General features: G+C 48.3%; 1 protein-coding gene across 2 annotated transcripts in view; it reads right to left on the reverse strand.

Moving 5' to 3' along the window:
- The window catches only part of mfsd10 (major facilitator superfamily domain containing 10), a 50976-nt gene that overhangs the window by 2381 nt on the left and 29372 nt on the right, over window positions 1-19223 (reverse strand). For both annotated transcript variants that reach the window (XM_067982432.1, XM_067982431.1), the window contains exons 7-13: window positions 18831-19019; window positions 15619-15727; window positions 11735-11846; window positions 10535-10643; window positions 9123-9213; window positions 4953-5000; window positions 2085-2174 (exon numbers count right to left, since the gene is read on the reverse strand). In XM_067982432.1, coding sequence (XP_067838533.1) covers window positions 2085-2174; window positions 4953-5000; window positions 9123-9213; window positions 10535-10643; window positions 11735-11846; window positions 15619-15727; window positions 18831-19019 — 748 coding nt within the window. The remainder of the gene's footprint in view (window positions 1-2084; window positions 2175-4952; window positions 5001-9122; window positions 9214-10534; window positions 10644-11734; window positions 11847-15618; window positions 15728-18830; window positions 19020-19223) is intronic.

A 19223-nucleotide genomic window follows, 5' to 3' on the forward strand; every position in this document is an offset into this window, starting at 1 on the left:
TATCTTTATTTTAAATGTTCCTGCGCTATTGCAGCCCTCACGACTTCCCTTTGGAGTTACAGGTGTTGGGAGATAAAAAGGGATTCCTTTCACACTTAGCTAACATTTGTGCAGCTTGTATAATACTGAGGACTGCATGGAAATTGGAATTAAAAGCACTTTGGTCAATAGACAACGCTGTGAATGTGATCATATTTGGGGGGTTTTTTTCACTAACTGATTTACCTTCTCAAAGCAAGAAAGTAAAATAATTCAACTAAATAATAAAACACACAGTGCTTGTAAAATTATCCCCAAAAGTAATCTTCACCTTGGGAACAATCAATCTCTTATGAGGTCAAATATATTAATTATGAAGATTGCATAGGAACAATTCTGGCCTCTGGCACATCCCCGATTTTCTTCGCTCCACCACTGGCAGCTTTGGCCTTAAATTCTGGGATTCCCTCCCAAAATCTCTCCGCCCCTCTCTCATCCTTTAAGACGCTCCTTAAAACCTACCTCTTTGACCAAGCTTTTGGTCACCTGTCCCTAATATCCCTTTATGTGGCTCAGTGTCAAATTTTGTCTGATTACGCTCCTGTGAAGTGCCTTAGGACATTTTTACTACGTTAAAGGCGCTGTATAAATGCAAGCTGTTGTTGAACAGGAGTAGGCCATTCAGCCCCTCGGGCCTGATTAGATCATGGCCGATCTGAACCTCAACTGGAGAGTTTGGAACAGGGGGCGGGGGGGTCATAGTCTCAGGATAAGAGGTCGGCCATTTCAGACCGAGATGAGGGAAAATTTCTTCACTCAGAGGGTTGTGAATCTTTGGAATTCTCTACCCCAGAGGGCTGTGGCTGCTCAGTTGTTGAATATATTCAAGGTTGAGATGGATAGATTTTTGGGCACTAAGGGAATCAAGGGATATGGGGATAGGGTGGGAAAGTGGAGTTGAGGTCGAACATCAGCCATGATCTGATTGAATGGCGGAGCAGGCTCGAGGGGCCATACAGCCTACTGCTTCTATTTCTTATGTTCTTAACCCTATTTAACCACCATATCTTACATAAGGAATAGGAGTAGGAGTAGGCCAATCGGCCCCTCGAGCCTGCTCCGCCATTCAATAAGATCATGGCTGATCTGATCCAAACCTCAAATCTAAATTCATATCCAATTTCCTGCCCGCTCCCCGTAACCCCTAATTCCCTTTACTTCTAGGAAACTGTCTATTTCTGTTTTAAAACTGTTTTAAATGATGTAGCTTCCACAGCTTCCTGGGGCAGCAAATTCCACAGACCTACTACCCTCTGAGTGAAGAAGTTTCTCCTCATCTCAGTTTTGAAAGAGCAGCCCCTTATTCTAAGATTATGCCCCCTAGTTCTAGTTTCACCCATCCTTGGGAACATCCTTACCACATCCACCCGATCAAGCCTCTTCACAATCTTATATGTTTCAATAAGATCGCCTCTCATTCTTCTGAACTCCAATGAGTAGAGTCCCAATCTACTCAACCTCTCCTCATATGTCCACCCCCTCATCCCCGGGATTAACCGAGTGAACCTTCTTTGTACTGCCTCGAGAGCAAGTATGTCTTTTCTTAAGTATGGACACCAAAACTCTATGCAGTATTCCAGGTGCGGTCTCACCAATACCTTATATAACTGCAGCAATACCTCCCTGTTTTTATATTCTATCCCCCTAGCAATAAAAGCCAACATTCAGTTGGCCGCCTTGATCACCTGCTGCACCTGCATACTAACCTTTTGATTTTCTTGCACTAGGACCCCCAGATCCCTTTGTACTGCAGTACTTTCCAGTTTCACGCCATTAAGATAATAACTTGCTCTCTGATTTTTCCTGCCAAAGTGCATAACCTCACATTTTCCAATATTGTATTGAAGCTAAAATTCCCCTCCAGTAATATTAATGAAATCTCATTTTGGACTCATGTTGACATTACATAGAATGCCGGTGTTTATGCTCCACACGAGCCTCCTCCCTCCCGACTTCATCTAACTATATCAACAGGATTTTCACCTTTAATAATAAAACTGATTGATCTTTACAAATTAATCTTATATATATATATATATCCTCACCTGTAGCTGCCACGATTGGTCCCAAAGCTCGGGCCAGAGCTCCTAAACTGCGAAGAATTCCCATCACGGTCCCTTTTTGATTAGCTGCACCTGAAATAAGCAGAAGCCTTGCGCAATTATTTTCTTTTTAATTTTTAGTTTTCTTCCTCCTTTTTTCTCCCCCCTCCCTACCAATTTTCTCGACCTCCTCCTCCTCCTCCTCCTCTACTGTAGGCATTGGTCCCTTCTTAACTGTCAGCCTTGGCTCAAATGGTCAGAGCACAGACACGCCTCGAGTCAGAAGGTCGTGGGTTCAAACCCCGCGACTGACTCCGAGTACGTAATCTCGGCCGACGCTCCACCACAGTGCGGAGGGAGCGCTGCGCTGTCGGAAGGCTCCCCCGTTGGGTGAGACGGCAAACCGAGGCCCCGTCCGCCGGATCAGGTGGACGGGAGAAATCCGACAGCACCTTTTCTCCCCCCCCACCCCCCCCAAAGACTCTAGGTATCCTGGCCGGTTTCATCCCTCGACCAACATCACCAAACCAGATGAGCTGGTCGTTAACCTGACTGGTGTTTGTGGTACCGCGATCGGCCGCTGCGTTTGCCTACACAACAGGAATTCAACGGCTGTGAAGTGGTTTAGGATGTGCTAAAGACCCATCCAGGGTGCTGTGTAAATGCAGGCTCTTTCTTTCCTGCGACGCAATTCCAGTGGTCCTCTGGTACCTCACCTAAGTTGCCATTCTTGACAGGGAGCACCGGCAGGATATTCAACTGCAGGAGGCATCGCATGTCAGCTCTATCTTGTCTTCAGCCGATGTGCACGTGTACCTCCAACAGGGTTGGCTGGATTGTACTCAGGTACACCAGAACTGGTTCATTTCCTCCAACTGTGTGTGTCCATACCAGATGAGACATAGGAACAGGAGTAGGCCATTCAGCCCCTCGAGCCTGCTCTGCCATTCAGTTAGATCATGGCTGATCTGTCTCTTAACTGCATTTACCCACCTTGGTTCCATAACCTTTAATATCCTTACCTAACAAAAACCTATTAAACTCAGTTTTGAAATTTTCAATTGACCCGCAGCCTCAACAGCTTTTTGGGGGGAAGAGAGTTCCAGATTTCCACTCCCCTTTATGTGAAGAAGAGCTTCCCGACATCACCCCCTGAATGGCCGAGCTCTAATTTTTTTTTTCCCCCACAGAGACACACGGGGGAAACCTTCAATCCACGGAGGTGGTACAGAGAGGAGCTCGGAGGCTGATCGATGGTGTCAGAGGGAAGACTGGAGAAACCTCTTCAGCCTTGAAAGAGGCAAATGAGAGACGCATTGAGGTATCAAAGAAAATTGCAATGGTTCAAGAAGGAGGAGGCCCACCGCCACCCTCCCTGGGCAACTAGGGATGGTCAATAATGACCGGCCTTGCCAGCGACGCCCACATCCCACGAATGACTAGGTCCAGAATTTGACCATCTGCCTTCGTCTCAATTTCCTCTCTTATCTCTACCGGAACAACACCGCAACTTAAAAGTTTCATTTTTTAATCTGGATTTTTTTGATCTGGAAACAAAGAAAATTACACCGGGAGTTTCCTCAGGGGGTTTCTCCCCCGGCGGTCACCGTAACTTCACCGGAAACCCCGTTTAAGCCCGTCTCCGGGGGCGGGGTTTCCGGTGATAATCTTTAATATTATGAGGGGAGGCTGCAGAAACGGAGGAGTGGGGGGTGTTTACGCCGGAGAGAGAGAAGATGGCTGCAGGGTGAACGTATTGAGGTAGTCAAGACTGTAAACAATTCAGAAAAAAAACCCAAACCCTAAAAGCACATTTACCATAATGATGATGTCTGTAACTTGGGCACAGACTCGAGCTCAGAACAGACAGGTTTAGAGTTAACTACTTCACACACAGGGGTAGTAAATGTGTAGAAGCCAGGGGGTGAGTGAAGGAGGGTAGTATCAGCAAATTCAAGGAGGAGACGGATAGATATTTGTCAGGGAAAGCAACTGCGGAGTACGAGGGATAGAGTGATAGAACAAAGAGATCTAGGAGTACAGGTTCATAGCTCCTTGAAAGTGGAGTCACAGGTGGATAGGGTGGTGAAGAAGGCATTCGGCATGCTTGGTTTCATTGGTCAGAACACCGAATACAGGAGTTGGGATGTCTTGTCGAAGTTGTACAAGACATTAGTTAGGCCACACTTGGAATACTGTGTACAGTTCTGGTCACCCTATTATAGAAAGGATATTATTAAACTAGAAAGAGTGCAGAAAAGATTTACTAGGATGCTACCGGGACTTGATGGTTTGACTTATAGGGAGAGGTTAGATAGACTGAGACTTTTTTCCCTGGAGAGTAGGAGGTTGAGGGGTGATCTTATAGAAGTCTATAAAATAATGAGGGGCACAGATAAGGTAGATAGTCAAAATCTTTTCCCAAAGGTAGGGGAGTCTATAACGAGGGGGCATAGATTTAAGGTGAGAGGGGAAGAGATACAAAAGGGTCCAGAGGGGCAATTGTTTCACTCAAAGGGTGGTGAGTGTCTGGAACGAGCTGCCAGAGGCAGTAGTAGAGGCGGGTACAATTTTGTCTTTTAAAAAGCATTTGGGTAAGATGGGTATAGAGGGATATGGGCCAAGTGCAGGCAATTGGGACTAGCTTAGTGGTATAAACTGGGCGACATGGACATGTTGGGCCGAAGGGCCTGTTTCCATGTTGTAAACTTCTATGATTCTATTCTAGTGGTGCATCGGATTTTTTTTTTAAACTTTGAGACAAACCAGTGGGATGAGAGTTGTCCCTTCTCCACTCCCATGTTCAAAGCACTCAAAAGTGGCGGATAGTTTGGACCAGGTCTAAAGCGCGCAGACATTATCCAGACTTACCGTATCCCGACACCAGGGCAGACAGGCAGGGAACGACTATAGCAGCAGCTGGAAGAGAAAAAGTCACAGCATCGATATCATCCTGAACGAAGGTTGTTCTGCTCCATCAAACTGTACTGAATGCCCCCGCCCCCCACCCAACTTCCCGGCCATCATCGCATGGGTTGTAGGAGTCCATAAAACCATCCCGCTGTAGAGGACAAACCACCCCGTCGGCTGGTATGAAGATGGTTACGGCCACGGAAGGAGTGTTCACGTTGCGGCCTGTCAGACTGTCAATCAGCCTGCGAATCCTTCCACTACTTCACACTCCTCTCCGTGGGAAGAGGGCGAAGATACAAAATCAACAACCACCTGCCGATTTGGCACCGGGTTTTATCTGCTCGTGGTTTGCTCGTTAAGATTATTTATTAATATTTCAACAAACAACTCTACTTGGGCCCCGCGGGGGAGGTGGGGGAAAGGAAAGACGGCGGGGGAGGGAGACTGTACCGGGGAGAAGCAGGATGCTCGCCTCCCGGATCTCGCTCTGCCAACAGTCGCTGCTTGGGGCTCCCGCCGGGAGAATGAGCACCTGGGTGAGGCACCGCGGGGAAAACCGCACCCGTAGAACCGCAACCCTGGCGAAGAGGTAGCAACGTCGGTGCAGGGGGGGCGGGGGGCGGGGGTGGGGGGAACGGGAACAAAGAGAGATCTGGACAGTTGGGGGCGCGGGAAGGAGCTAAACATCGGCAACAGGGAGAGAATTAAAAAAGGAGCTCAGCCACACAGACCAGGGAAAAGCACCGAGTTCGATCCCCCACACTGAGCTCGTTGGCCTCGACCGGGGTGGTATTACGGGTGCTACAATTGGCCTTAGCACCCCTGGCTTAGGGACGGTGCAAAACAAACAATCAGACACGGGTCCTGCTCCCGATCGGTAACGTAAAAAAAAAATATATGCAAGAGGAAGTCACCAAAATGGGTTAGTGTTAAAACTGCGAGGTGAAACAAAAACAATAGGAACCAAACAGTAATGCCATTCTCCGTTCTCCTCCGTCTGGATCTGGAAGTTATTTTCATGAAATAAATGACTCGACCTGTTTTCCACTGGCAGGAGGGTCGGTAACCAAAAGACACAGATTTACACAGATTAATGAACCAGGGTGGAGATGAGGAGAAATGTTTTTAACTCGCAAATGCGCTGCCTGAAAGGGCGGTGGAAGCAGATTCAATAATAACTTTCAAAAGGGAATTGGATGAATACTTGAAAGTAAAAAAAAATCTGCAGGGCTATGGGGAGTGGGACTAATTGGATAGCTCTTTCAAAGAGCCGGCACAGGTCGGATGGGCCAAATGGCCTCCTTCTGTGGCCTATGATCCTGTGACCTCCTCCGGTTCAACGACCTGCCGTCTCTTGTAGGGAAGCCATTCCTTGTGAAAACATTCCCGGGATGGCCAGCAGGGAGCAGCGTTTAATAAGCTTTGGGCCAAGGGCCCCCTTAGAATTTCCCAGCAGGACTATCGGGCTCCCTTGCGACGTCAAATGCAGAAGCCCAGAGCTCTGAAGGCTGCCCAGCTCATCAATAATACGTGGGAGGCCTGGGCAAGTCTTCACAGGCGTTGAGGAAAAGGTAGGCCAAATTCTAGAACCAGAATATGAGCGAAGCAAGATTCCAGGGACGAGGGACTGCAGTTGTGCAGAGACTGGAGAAGCTGGGATTGTTCTTCTTAGAGCAGAGAAGATTCAAGGGGAGGTTTAATCGTGTTCAAAAATGATGAGGGGTTTTGATAGAGTAAATAAGGAGAAACTTTTCCACTGGCAGGGGGGTCAGTGACCAGAGGACACAGATTTAAGATAATTGGCAAAAGAATCAAGGGGGAGATAAGAATTTTTTTTTAATGCAGCGAGTTGTTATGATCTGGAATGCACGGCCTGAAAGGGCGGTGGAAGCAGATTCAAAAGAAACTTTCAAAATGGAATTGGATAAATATTTGAAGGGGAAAAATTTGCAGGGCTACGGGGAAAGAGCAGGGGGGAGTGGGACTAACTGGATAGCTCTTTCAAAGTGCCGGCACGGGCACGATGGGCTGAATGGCCTCCTTCTGTGCTGTAAAATCCAATGATTTAGACTAGTTACTGCAAGGTGAGGGAGATACCAAGGGCCATAGTGTAAGACACTGCCAAATGAAGAGGGGGGAGTAGCGAAGACAGTCATGAAGCAGAGAACCAAGACTTTTAATATTCAGAACAAAAAAAGGCAGGACTCTAGCCCATTAGGGGTTAGGGAAAGAGTAGAGTTAGGGATAGAAGACCCCCAGTTAAGACAGACTGGGTTAAAAAAGAAACAGACTCGAGGGATGGTGCCAGGACTGGAGAATTTTAGCTATGGTGACAGATTGGATAGGCTGGGGTTGTTTTCCTTGGAACAGAGGAGGCTGAGGGGTGATTTGATTGAGGTGTACAAAATTATGAGGGCCCTAGATAGAGTGGATAGGAAGGACCTATTTCCCTTGGTGGAGGGGTCGATAACTGGGGGGGGGGGGGGGGCATAGATTTAAAGTGATTGGTAGAAGGATTAGAGCGGAAATGAAGAAAGATCTTTTCATCCAGAGGGTGGTGGGGGTCTGGAACTCACTGCCTGAGAGGGTGGTAGAGGCAGAAACCCTCAACTCATTTAAAAAATCCCTGGATGTGCACCTGAAGAGCCGTGACCTGCAGGGCTACGGACCAAATGCGGGAAAGTGGGATTAGGCTGGGTGGCTCGTTTCTCAGCCGGCGCGGACACGATGGGCAGAATGGCCTCCTTCTGTGCCGTAAATTTTCCATGATTCTATGAAAAGAAAATCAGACACCGGACGGTGGTCGGAGATTCAGCCTGAGGTCAGAATCGGATGGGACCCCGGAGGAGGCAGATTCAGACTAAGGCGGAAAGGGACAGAGCCCTGTCCCGAGAGAGGTAGAGTAGTGTTGCGGCCAGTAAGTCAGTAACAGTGGAGTAGTAACACTGCCACGAATACCTGACTACCCGATGAATAGGAGCAAAAGAATGAAGAGAAAGAACTTTCATTTTATACAGCGCCTTTCACGACCCCAGGACGTCTCAAAGTGTAGTCACTCGCCTCCGGGGACTCACTGAGAGGCACAGCCAGGATGCTGTTCACACTGCAGGAAGTGAGTCCCGGAATAGGATCACCTCAGACGAGGATTCAACTTTAACCTGACGGGTTATAAATTTCAGCATAGAAAGAGTCCATTTGGCTCATGTGCAAACTCCACATTGAAGAGGAGTCAGGACAAGAGGTGAGGCTGAACATAATCCTTCATCAATGCACTAGAGAGGCAAGAGGAGGATTGACAGTCACGGTTGGGGAGATGAGGCGTATTATACAGGCTGATAGCTGCGTGAATGATGAAACAGGTTATATAAAAATGTGTAATGATGGCTCATCAGCCCTGGTGAAAGGACAGATCAATCCCTTGGGTCACAACAGTTCTGATGAAGGGTCTCCACCCGACCTTCTCCTTTCTCTTTTCAGCATTTTCTGTTCTTAATTTCAGTTCTTTTTCTAAAAATCTCTGCCTAAGAAATGTGGCGATCTCAGTACAGGTTTACAACTAAGCCAATCAAACAATCCCTGCTTCTCAAGTAAAAGTTTCTTTTACTCCATTATCTTGAGCTCATCCAAAACTCTGCTGCCCGTATCCTAACTCGCACCAAGTCCCGTTCACCCATCACCCCCTGTGCGCGCTGACCTACACTGGCTCCCGGTCCGGGAACGCCTCGATTTTAAAATTCTCATCCTTGTTTTCCAATCCCTCCACGGCCTCGCCCCCTCCCTATCTCTGTAACCTCCTCCAGCCCCACCACCCTCCGAGATCTCTGCGCTCCTCCAACTCTGGCCTCTTGAGCAGCCCCCGATTCTCGTCGCTCCACCATTGGCGGCCGTGCCTTCAGCTGTCCAGGGTCTGGAATTCCCTCCCTACACCTCTCCTCCTCTCTACCTCCCTCTCCTCCTTAAAACCTACCTCTTTGACCAAGCCTTTGGTCACCTGTCCTAATGTCTCCCTCTTTGGCACTGTGTCTATTTTTTTGTCTGTTTACACTCCTGTGAAGCGCCTTGGGACGTTTTACTACGTTAAAAGGCGCTATATAAATGCAAGTTGTTGTTGCTTTCCGGGCGACTTACCGAATGCGTAGAAGAGAAGTCCGACGTAGAGAGCTGTGACGGTGCCGGCCCAGCCAATGATGAGAAAAGCCGGAATCAGCAGGGCTATGGCCTGAATAGGAAATATGACACCAGGAAAATGAGTCCTTCTCACTGCTGGCCGCACCTTCGCTGATGTCTTATTCAGCTCATAAGTCCGAGCTCCCCCTCGATGGCTCAACTGGTTAAGGGAGCGAATCGCCGAGTCGCATGGAGCAGGAAGACTCCAGGTTTGACTCCCAGTCCCTCCTGGGTGAGCTGTGCTTCGGTGTCCCCCGGGGTTAGGGCGAAGGGGGAGAGAAATCAGCCGTTGCTCTCGCTCCTGATCGCGATTCCAGTTAACCCCCGCTGGCACCACGTGGGCGAGGGCGGGATCGGACTCAGCAGTGATGCCTCCTGTGGTCAAAGAGCTGGGCAACACTCACCCCCACAGGCAAATAACGACCAGTTGGAGGGGTATGGGGGGGGGGGGGGCATGCATCATAGCAGGGAGTCAACAGAGGGGGGGAACGAGGGAAACGCGCTCCATTAACCAACTGGTGAACTGAAAGGTCAAGGTCATGAAAGGGTTATCTCTACAGGAGAGAAAGCTGGATGTAAAATTTCACAAGCCCTTTCATTGAGAGCGAGCTGAGAGCCTCTCACCGAGAGGCCACTGAGATTCCAGTCAAAGGCGGGTCCACGGGTCAGTCTCGCGTCCCGTTACGGTCTGTCTCCAGACGGGCATCGCGTCTGGAGACAGACCGTCACGACAAGCCACACCGTTGAATATGGAAGACAAGGGAATATAAGCCAATCTATGCAACTTCATAATTTAAAAGAGAAAAGGCAGGTTAACATTCTGGGGTAGGAGCCCGACTGACGAAGGGTCTACGGCCGATACGTTGGCCTGGCCTTATCTCTTTCCAGATGCTGACAGACCTGCTTTGTATTTCCAGCATCTTATTTCAAATAGCAGTTTGCTGGGTGGGATTTTCCCTACCCCCCCCCCCCCCCCCACCATTTCCCCACCCCCCTGACCTCTCTCCCCCCACCCCGTCCCCCCGCTCTCCCACCCAAACTTTAAACACTTTTCATTGATTTTTTTTTGGAGTTGCTGAAGCACCAAACATAAAATCATACAGCACGGAAGGAGGCCATTTGGCCCATCGCGTCTGTGCCGGCTCTTTGAAGGAGCTGTCCAATTAGTCCCACTCCCCTGCCCTATCCTCACAGCCCTGCAAATCTTCTCTTTTTATGTATATATCCAATTCCTTTTTAAAAGTGGCTATCGAAAGTATCATGACATTTATTTTACGGGCGACCTATTGGCTACGGGTCACACGAGGCCCTCCCTCAGTGGTGAAGTAAGTCCTCCTCTGCCATCAATCTAACCTCAGCTCTCCATCACTTACCCTCTTTACAGCTTTGATTTCATCTCCAGGTTTGATCCTTCGAGCGTATCCACCCTGGACCAGTGCCATTGTGATGCCCACAAAGAAGAACATCTTCCCTTGTTGCAGGCTGGAAAATATATATATATATATATATATTAAAAAGAACAAAGATGGAAAGGTTGTGAGAGAAATCACATATGTGGGCAGAATTTAATATTCATGCACCGGCACAGGCACGATGGGCCGAATGGCCTCCTCCTGTGCTGTAAAGGTTCTACGTGGGCGTCGCTGGCAAGGCCGGCATTTATTGCCCAACCCGTGCCGCCCTGAGACATTGGTGGGTCTGTTTGATACTTGCTGCTAGCTGGCTCGCGAGGCCACTCTGAGGGCAGTTAAGAGTCAACCACGTTGGTGTGGGACTGGAGTCACGTGTAGGCCCAGGCCGGGTAAGGGCGGCAGGTTTCTTAGAATAATCTTAGAATAAGGGGCTGCTCTTTCAAAACTGAGATGAGGAGAAACTTCTCCACTCAGAGGGTGGTAGGTCTGTGGAATTTGCTGCCCCAGGAAGCTGTGGAAGTTACATCATTAAATAAATTTAAAACAGAAATAGACAGTTTCCTAGAAGTAAAGGGAATCAGGGGTTACGGGGAGCGGGGCAGGAAATCGGACATGAATTTAGATTTGAGGTTAGGATCAGATCAGCCGTGATCTTACTGAATGGCGGAGCAGGCTCGAGGGGCCAATTGGCCTACTCCTGCTCCTATTTCTTATGTTCCCTTCCCTAAAGGGACGGTAATCCCACCGTAGCAGTCTGCGAATTTGAATTCAGTTTGAAAAAAAAATCTGGAAATAGAAGTGACCGTGGAGCTGTCGGATTGTCGATAAAACCCAACTGGTTCACTAACGTCCTTTAGGGAAGGAAACCTGCCGTCCTCACCCGGGTCTGGCCTACACGTGACTCCAGTCACGCACCAACGTGGTCGACTCTTAACTGCCCTCTGAAGTTGCATCAAAGCCGCCACCCTCTCAGGGCAACGAGGGATGGGCAATAAATGCCGGCCTTGCCAGCGACGCCCACATCCCGAGAATGAATTTTTTTAAAAAGTGACAATTCACAAACTCCCGCTTTCTATTAATTAGACAATTTTTAGAAATGGATTTAGATTTTTTTTTAAAAACTCAATGACGGGTGAAACTGGCTGAACGAGAGAGTCATACCTGTTGAAATGGAAACGCTGGTGAGTGAGAAAGCTGAGTGTGTACTCCAGGCCAGAGAACAGAAAGAGGTAGAGGAAGTACACCAGTCCTAGAACTTTAAGGGTCTGCATACCTGGATAATTACAGAAAAATAAAAGTACTGTAAACACATTACAGTTCTTCAGCAAACATTACACAGCTACCTTCTCCCTTTTCATTCCATGTACCGTGTCATCAGTGCCCCTCTCAATATAACGGGATGCTGTTCTCAAGAGATATGGAGCTACGGAGGGTAAACGGGGTTGAGGTACACAGCAGCCATGATCTAATTGAACGGCGGAACAGTCTCGAGGGGCCGAATGGCCAACTCCTATTCCCATGTCCCATTCTGTGATTTTCCTCACGTCAGTGCAAAGGAGACGTAGCCTTCAGTGTTAGGGAAACATGAATGATTCGGGATAACGTTGAACCTGGAAAGCATTTTTGCCCGGGATCGGAATCACAGTGGGAGTTAAAAGAAAAACAAATGGGAATTTCCCGCTTGGATCGGGTGCATGTTTCTCTGGAGTCAGTTATATCGGCTCGGTTGCAGAGTACACGCTAAACCAAGAGGAAAGGTTTGAGGTCGAGAAAAATTCCGTGTTCCCGGCGGTGAGCTGCACTTGGCCGGGTTGGAGAATCGGGGCTGCGGTGTTGTAGCTCCGTCTACGACCTCGTCAGGAGCTTGGGATCGTGGAATTTGCCTTACAGTGTAACATTACAACAATAGCGTAGCAAAGTAAAGAACTTGCATTTATACAGTGCCTTTCACAACCTCAGGACGTCCCAAAGCGCTTTACAGCCAATGAAGTATTTTTTTTGAAGTGCAGCCACTGTTGTAATGTAGGAAACGCGGCAGCCAATTTGCGCACAGCAAGATCCCACAAACAGCAATGTGATAATCTGTTTTTAGTGATGTTGGTTGAGGAAGAAATATTGGCCAGGACACCAGGGAGAACTCCCCTGCTCTTCGAATAGTGCCATGGGATCTTTTACTCCCACCTGAGAGCGCAGACAGGGCCTCGGTTTAATGTTTCACATGAAAGACGGCACCTCCCTCGGTTCTGCACTGGAGTTTCAGCTTAGATTTTGTGCTCCAGTCCCTGGAGTGGGACTTGAACCCACGACCTTCTGACTCAGAGCCGAGGTTGACAGAGCAAACGGTGATAGATCTCCTCAATGCGGTGGGTGTAACAATGTAAAAAAGTGTTCTTGACAAACCCCAGATATCAACAAAAGGAAGAGGGCATCAAAGGGGTACAGAAAACAGACACCGAGCCGGGGGTGGGGAGATTGGGGGTGGGGGGGCGTTGGCTGAGATCTTGGACAAAAAAGATGGGTCTTGAGAAGGCTTTTTGAAGAAGAGAACAGCAGAGCGGTTAAGGCAGGGAATTCCGGAGTATAGGACCTAGGTGACTGAAGGCACATCCAGCAACAGTGGGGCGAAGAGGGGGTCGGGGGGAGGGGCAAAGCACAAGATGCCAGTCAGAAGAACAGAGTTCCCGGGGTTCAGAGATAGGGAGGGGTAAAGTCAGGGGGTGATTTAAAGGGGAGGATGTGGATTTCAAACTTGAAGCATTGGAAGATGGGGAGCCACTGTAGGTCGGTGAGGAATGGGGTGATGGGTTAACAGGACTCAGTGCAGGATAGATGTTTCACATACTTGACCCCGGGAGTACAAAAGAACTTAGGGAAGCTGTACAGGCAGCAGTGGTAAGCCACAGATTTCCTACAGACTAATACACACTCCAAACACTCTGCTTCTGTAACCGATGGTTTCAGAGTTGGAACTTGTGTCGACAGAACCTGCGGAGAGACAAAAGTGAGCAGTAGAGTCAGGCGGTTTATAACTAGGGTATAGGTCTGGGCACGGGGTATTGAGGTTATTACAGGGGTAAAGAGATTGCAATGGGCAAACAGAGCGTTCAGATGAGGTAATAAGCAGCATTGAGTACAGGGATTACACATTAGCTTTTTCAAAGAGCCAGCACAGGCACGGTGGGCCGAATGGCCTCCTTCTGTGCTGTACCATACTATTAACATCGAGAAACACTTTCTCCTGTTTCCTAATAAATGGCCTGTGCTCAGCTATGTATCAAAACTCACTCTGTACGACACACGTATATTATCCACCAAATATTTTCTCAAGTTATTACTTTCAAAAATGAAAAGGATTTATAACAGAAAACTTCCAAATTCTCCATTTTTGTTGAATGCTGGGAGATGGAAAACTTTCCTATTTTGGATACCCGGTGTCTCGATGCAGATTAAAGCTTCCTCCACAATTTGCCTCAGCGCCGTCCTCAGAAAATTCCCCCCCCACCTCCCCCCCCCCCGCCCATCCCAGTGTCACATTTTCCCATTTTCTACATCAGCCATCCTGCGGACTCAAAATTTCACATAACCCCCCCCCCATTCCACTTTACCGGAGAGTGTAGTGACAACACTGCTGGGGCAGGGTGAGGGGGTGGGGGGAGGAAATAATCAGACTAAAGTACTTTTGACATTGCATCACGGCTGTTTAACTAGCAAAGAAAGACTTGCATTTTAAAATTCTCATCCTCGTTTTCAAATCCCTCCTTGGCCTCGCCCCTCCCCATCAGATAGTCAAAATCTTTTCCCAAAGTTAGGGGAGTCTATAACGAGGGGGCATAGATTTAAGGTGAGAGGGGAGAGATACAAAAGGGTCCAGAGGGGCAATTTTTTCACTCAAAGGGTGGTGAGTGTCTGGAACGAGCTGCCAGAGGCAGTAGTAGAGGCGGGTACAATTTTGTCTTTTAAAAAGCATTTGGACAGTTACATGGGTAAGATGGGTATAGAGGGATATGGGCCAAGTGCAGGCAACTGGGACTAGCTTAGTGGTATAAACTAGGCGACATGGACATGTTGGGCCGAAGGGCCTGTTTCCATGTTGTAAGCTTCTATGATTCTATCTCTGTAACCTCCTCCAGCCCTACAACCCTCCGAGATCTCTGCGATCCTCCAATTCTGGCCTCTTGCGCATCCCCGATTTTCATCGCTCCACCGTTGGCGGTCGTTCCTTCAGCTGCCTTGGCCCTAAGCCCTGGACTTCCCTCCCTAAACCTCTCCACTTCTCTCTCCTCCTTTAAGATGCTGCTTAAAACCTACCTCTCTGACCAAGCTTTAGATCACCTGTCCTAATATCTCCTTATGTGGCTCGGTGTGAAACTTTGTTTTGATAATCGCACCCGTGAAGCGCCTTGGGACGTTTTACTACGTCAAAGGCGCTATATAAATGCAAGTTGTTTTGTTATATAGTGCCTCCTTATATCTCTTAGGAACATAGGAATTGCTAGACAAAGAAATGATGTGGAGATGCCGGTGATGGACTGGGGTTGACAATTGTAAACAATTTTACAACACCAAGTTATAGTCCAGCAATTTTATTTTAAATTCACAAGCTTTCGGAGGCTACCTCCTTCCTCAGGTGAACAATCACCTGAGGAAGGAGGTAGCCTCCGAAAGCTTGTGAATTTAAAATAAAATTGCTGGACTATAACTTGGTGTTGTAAAATTGTTTACAATAGACAAAGAAAGACATGGGTCAATCTAGTCCTGGGTCTGTTGTAGACTAATTGATAGAGATTGATTGCTATATTTAGTCAACAACTCCATCATCATTGGATCACGCGACTACCAGGATGGTAGAACATGAACTAGATGGACCTCGGTCTTTTTCCGTCGAGCAATATCCCTGGGACAACCAGTGCCCACGGGACCGTATCCCAGCAAGAAGCCATTGCCTTACCATCACCGGCAGGTTACACGGAGCAGACCGAATGATCGGTAGGTGGGCCGGAATAAAGGGAGGAGATTGTGAGACGTGTCGCTGGGCACGCACGCACCTTCCGGGGAGGGAGAATCCACCCGTCGTCGGACAGCAGAGAATCGAAACAGCGCCACTGGACTCAGGAGGTCTACGGCATCGCGAAAGGTGGACGAGACCGAGGAGACCTGAGGCAGGAATCAGAGGAGAGTAACGGACAAACGAATATTGTTCTGATCTCGATGCTACGCCCCTTCTGGACTTTTATAGGGCTTGATTTCCACCGTACGCCGGTTATCAGACTGGTGTTAAATTTCTGCCTGCAGCAGTCCAACAGTCAATAAGACACTGAGCTTAACAATTGCATAAAACCAGCAGAGACAGGAATGTAACCCAGGAGTATCCAAATGAGCCATTTCCAACCCTCAAATCCTGGTACTCCATCCCAGTAGGCCCAGGCAACACAGTCCGATTGGTGCTTATAATTCTTACTGGCTGGTTTGCCGTTTGAACTTTATCGGATACTATTTTTTTCTATATTCGTTCTCGGGACATGTGCGTCGCCTGCGAGGCCGGCATTTATTGCCCATCCCTAATTGCCCTGGAGAAGGTGGTGGTGAGCCGCCTTCTTGAACCGCTGCAGTCCGTGTGGTGAAGGTTCTCCCACAGTGCTGTTAGGTAGGGAGTTCCAGGATTTTGACCCAGTGGCGATGAAGGAACGGCTGATAATATTTCCAAGTCGGGATGGTGTTGGGAAAGTTTGCCTTGTGGGAGGGCAAATCCTGAATCAGAACATTTCTGTCTTGTCAGTATCAACAACTATATGCAAATTAATTTTACATGTGGCCCCTCCCCCCTCCCCCCTCCCCCCTCCCCGCAAAACTCCACGGTGACAGACCTAGGCAAACCCAAGTAGACAAAAAGTTTGGACATCCCTGGGTTAACCAGTTTGCTAAAGGTTAGTGCACATGGCAAATTAAACCCCATACTTCTTCAAAGCTGGAGAGTCTCTGCTTGGCAAACCTTTCAATGTTTCCGAATACTGCAATGAGGTGATTCATGTTGAAATGGGTCATTGTGCCTGAGCGTTGCCAACTGGCACACTCCAAGGTCCAGGAGTACGTTCTGCGGGACCCACTGAAGAGAGGTGCGAGCTACGCAAAGTCTCTATGGGGAAAGGCCACCGTGTGAGGCCACCTCACCTTGTATTGTACAGCATGTATTATAAGGTATGCACTGTGTTTTAAATTACAACAGTGGAATGGTATTGTGTACTGTATTGAATTGTATCGCCGTGGAATTGTGGTATCTTTAAATTTTATTAAATAAAGTGTATATGAACATAGGAACAGGAGTAGGCCATTCAGCCCCTCGTGCCTGCTCCGCCATTTGATAAGATCATGGCTGATTTGTGATCTAACTCCATATACCTGCCTTTGGCCCATATCCCTTAATACCTTTGGTTGCCAAAAAGCTATCAATCTCAGATTTAAATTTAGCAATTGAGCTAGTATCAATTGACGTTTGCAGAAGAGAGTTCCAAACTTCTACCACCCTTTGTGTGTAGAAATGTTTTCTAATCTCACTCCTGAAAGGTCTGGCTCTAATTTTTAGACTGTGCCCCCTACTCCTAGAATCCCCAACCAGCGGAAATAGTTTCTCTCTATCCACCCTATCTGTTCCCCTTAATAACTTATAAACTTCGATCAGATCACCCCTTAACCTTCTAAACTCCAGAGAATACAACCCCAATTTGTGTAATCGCTCCTCGTAACTTAACCCTTGAAGTCCGGGTATCATTCTAGTAAACCTACGCTGCACTCCCTCCAAGGCCAATATGTCCTTCCGAAAGTGCCCAGAACTGCTCACAGTACTCCAGGTACGGTCTAACCAGGGTTTTTTTTAGCTGCAGCATAACTTCTGCCCCCTTGTACTCTAGATATAAAGGCCAGCATTCCATTAGCCTTATTTTAATTTAAAAAAAACAAGTGGGTCATTGTGACACCGTGGTTCAGTGCAGGGGGAATGATGTGTAACTACAAGACATCTGATAACCATTCTAACACAGGACCTGATTAACTATTTGTTTGCATTGTACAGGAATGTTTGACAGGTTAATTAAAGATCACAACTGCTATTATCTTCCTTTGATATTTTCTAAAGCTGGACATTTTCTTTCTGTTCTCCCTCCACAGCCATCAGAAGAAAGAAAGACAGACTTGCATTTATATAGCACCTTTCATGACTTCAGGATGCTCCAAAGTGCTTCACAGCCAATGAAGTACTTTTGAAGTGTAGTCACTGTTGTAATGTAGGAAATGCGGCAGCCAAATTGTGCACAGCAAGATCCCACAAACAGCAATGTGATAATGACCAGATAATCTGTTTTTAAATGATGTTGGTTGAGGGATAAATATTGACCAGGACACCAGGGAGAACTCCCCTGCTCTTCTTCAAAAAGTGCTGTGGGATCTTTTACATCCACCTGAGAGGGCAGACGGGGCCTCAATTTAACGATTCATCTGAAAGACAGCACCTCCGAAGGTGCAGCACTCCCTCAGTGTGAGCCTGGATTCTGTGCTCAAGTCTCTGGAATGGGACTTGAACCCACAACCTTCTGACTCAGAGGCAAGAGTGCTACCCACTGAGGCACCGCTGACACAATAAGAAACCCTTGCGAGACACACAACATGACCCAGTGAGATGGCTGACTATCCCTGTGCTTCCTGTCCCATTCATGAGACTCTGTTCATCCTCACCCCCCTCCCCCAATCCCCGCACCCCCCCTCCCCCAATCCCCGCAGCCCCTTCCTCTACACCTCCCTCCCCCTAATCCCCATTCTCCTAATCCCCACACCTTCCCCCAAACTCAATCCCCACACCCCTCCCCAAACTCAATCCCCACGCCCCCCCCAAACTCAATCCCCACCCCCCCCAAACTCAATCCCCACCCCCCCCAAACTCAATCCCCACCCCCCCCAAACTCAATCCCCACCCCCCCCAAACTCAATCCCCACCCCCCCCCCAAACTCAATCCCCACCCCCCCCCCAAACTCAATCCCCACCCCCCCCCCAAACTCAATCCCCACCCCCCCCCAAACTCAATCCCCACCCCCCCCCAAACTCAATCCCCACCCCCCCCCAAACTCAATCCCCACCCCCCCCCAAACTCAATCCCCACCCCCCCCAAACTCAATCCCCACCCCCCCCCCCCCAAACCCAATCCCCTCCCTCTAATCACCATGCTGCTACTCAAAGATCAACCAGAAGAGGCGGTTTCTCGTTTCTTACCCGTTTCTCTTTGGGGAGCGTCTCCGGGAGGAAGAAGAAGATGAAGAGCAAGTCTGACACCGCGAACAGCAGCGCCAGCTGTGCGGGCTGCAGGAAGAAAGCTTCATCCATCCCGGCACTCGATGCAAAGTAGGCCCCAATCATCGGCCCGATGGTGAAACCAAGAGAAAAGGCAACGCCAATCATCGCCTGTGGAAAGGGGTAAAAGGATAGTGCAATTTTTTTTCTTTGATAAAGTAAACGGTGACTGTGATTAGGGCAGGTGGTTTATTGTTGACCAGGCCTGATAAGATATCGGCTTTTTCATTGACTCTGGGACTTAAGGGGCATACGGGATCCTGGGCTTCATAAATATAAATAAAGGAAGTTTTGTTAAACCTATATAAAAACACT

Source organism: Heptranchias perlo, chromosome 4 (assembly GCF_035084215.1).
Source record: "Heptranchias perlo isolate sHepPer1 chromosome 4, sHepPer1.hap1, whole genome shotgun sequence".
NCBI lineage: Eukaryota > Metazoa > Chordata > Chondrichthyes > Hexanchiformes > Hexanchidae > Heptranchias > Heptranchias perlo.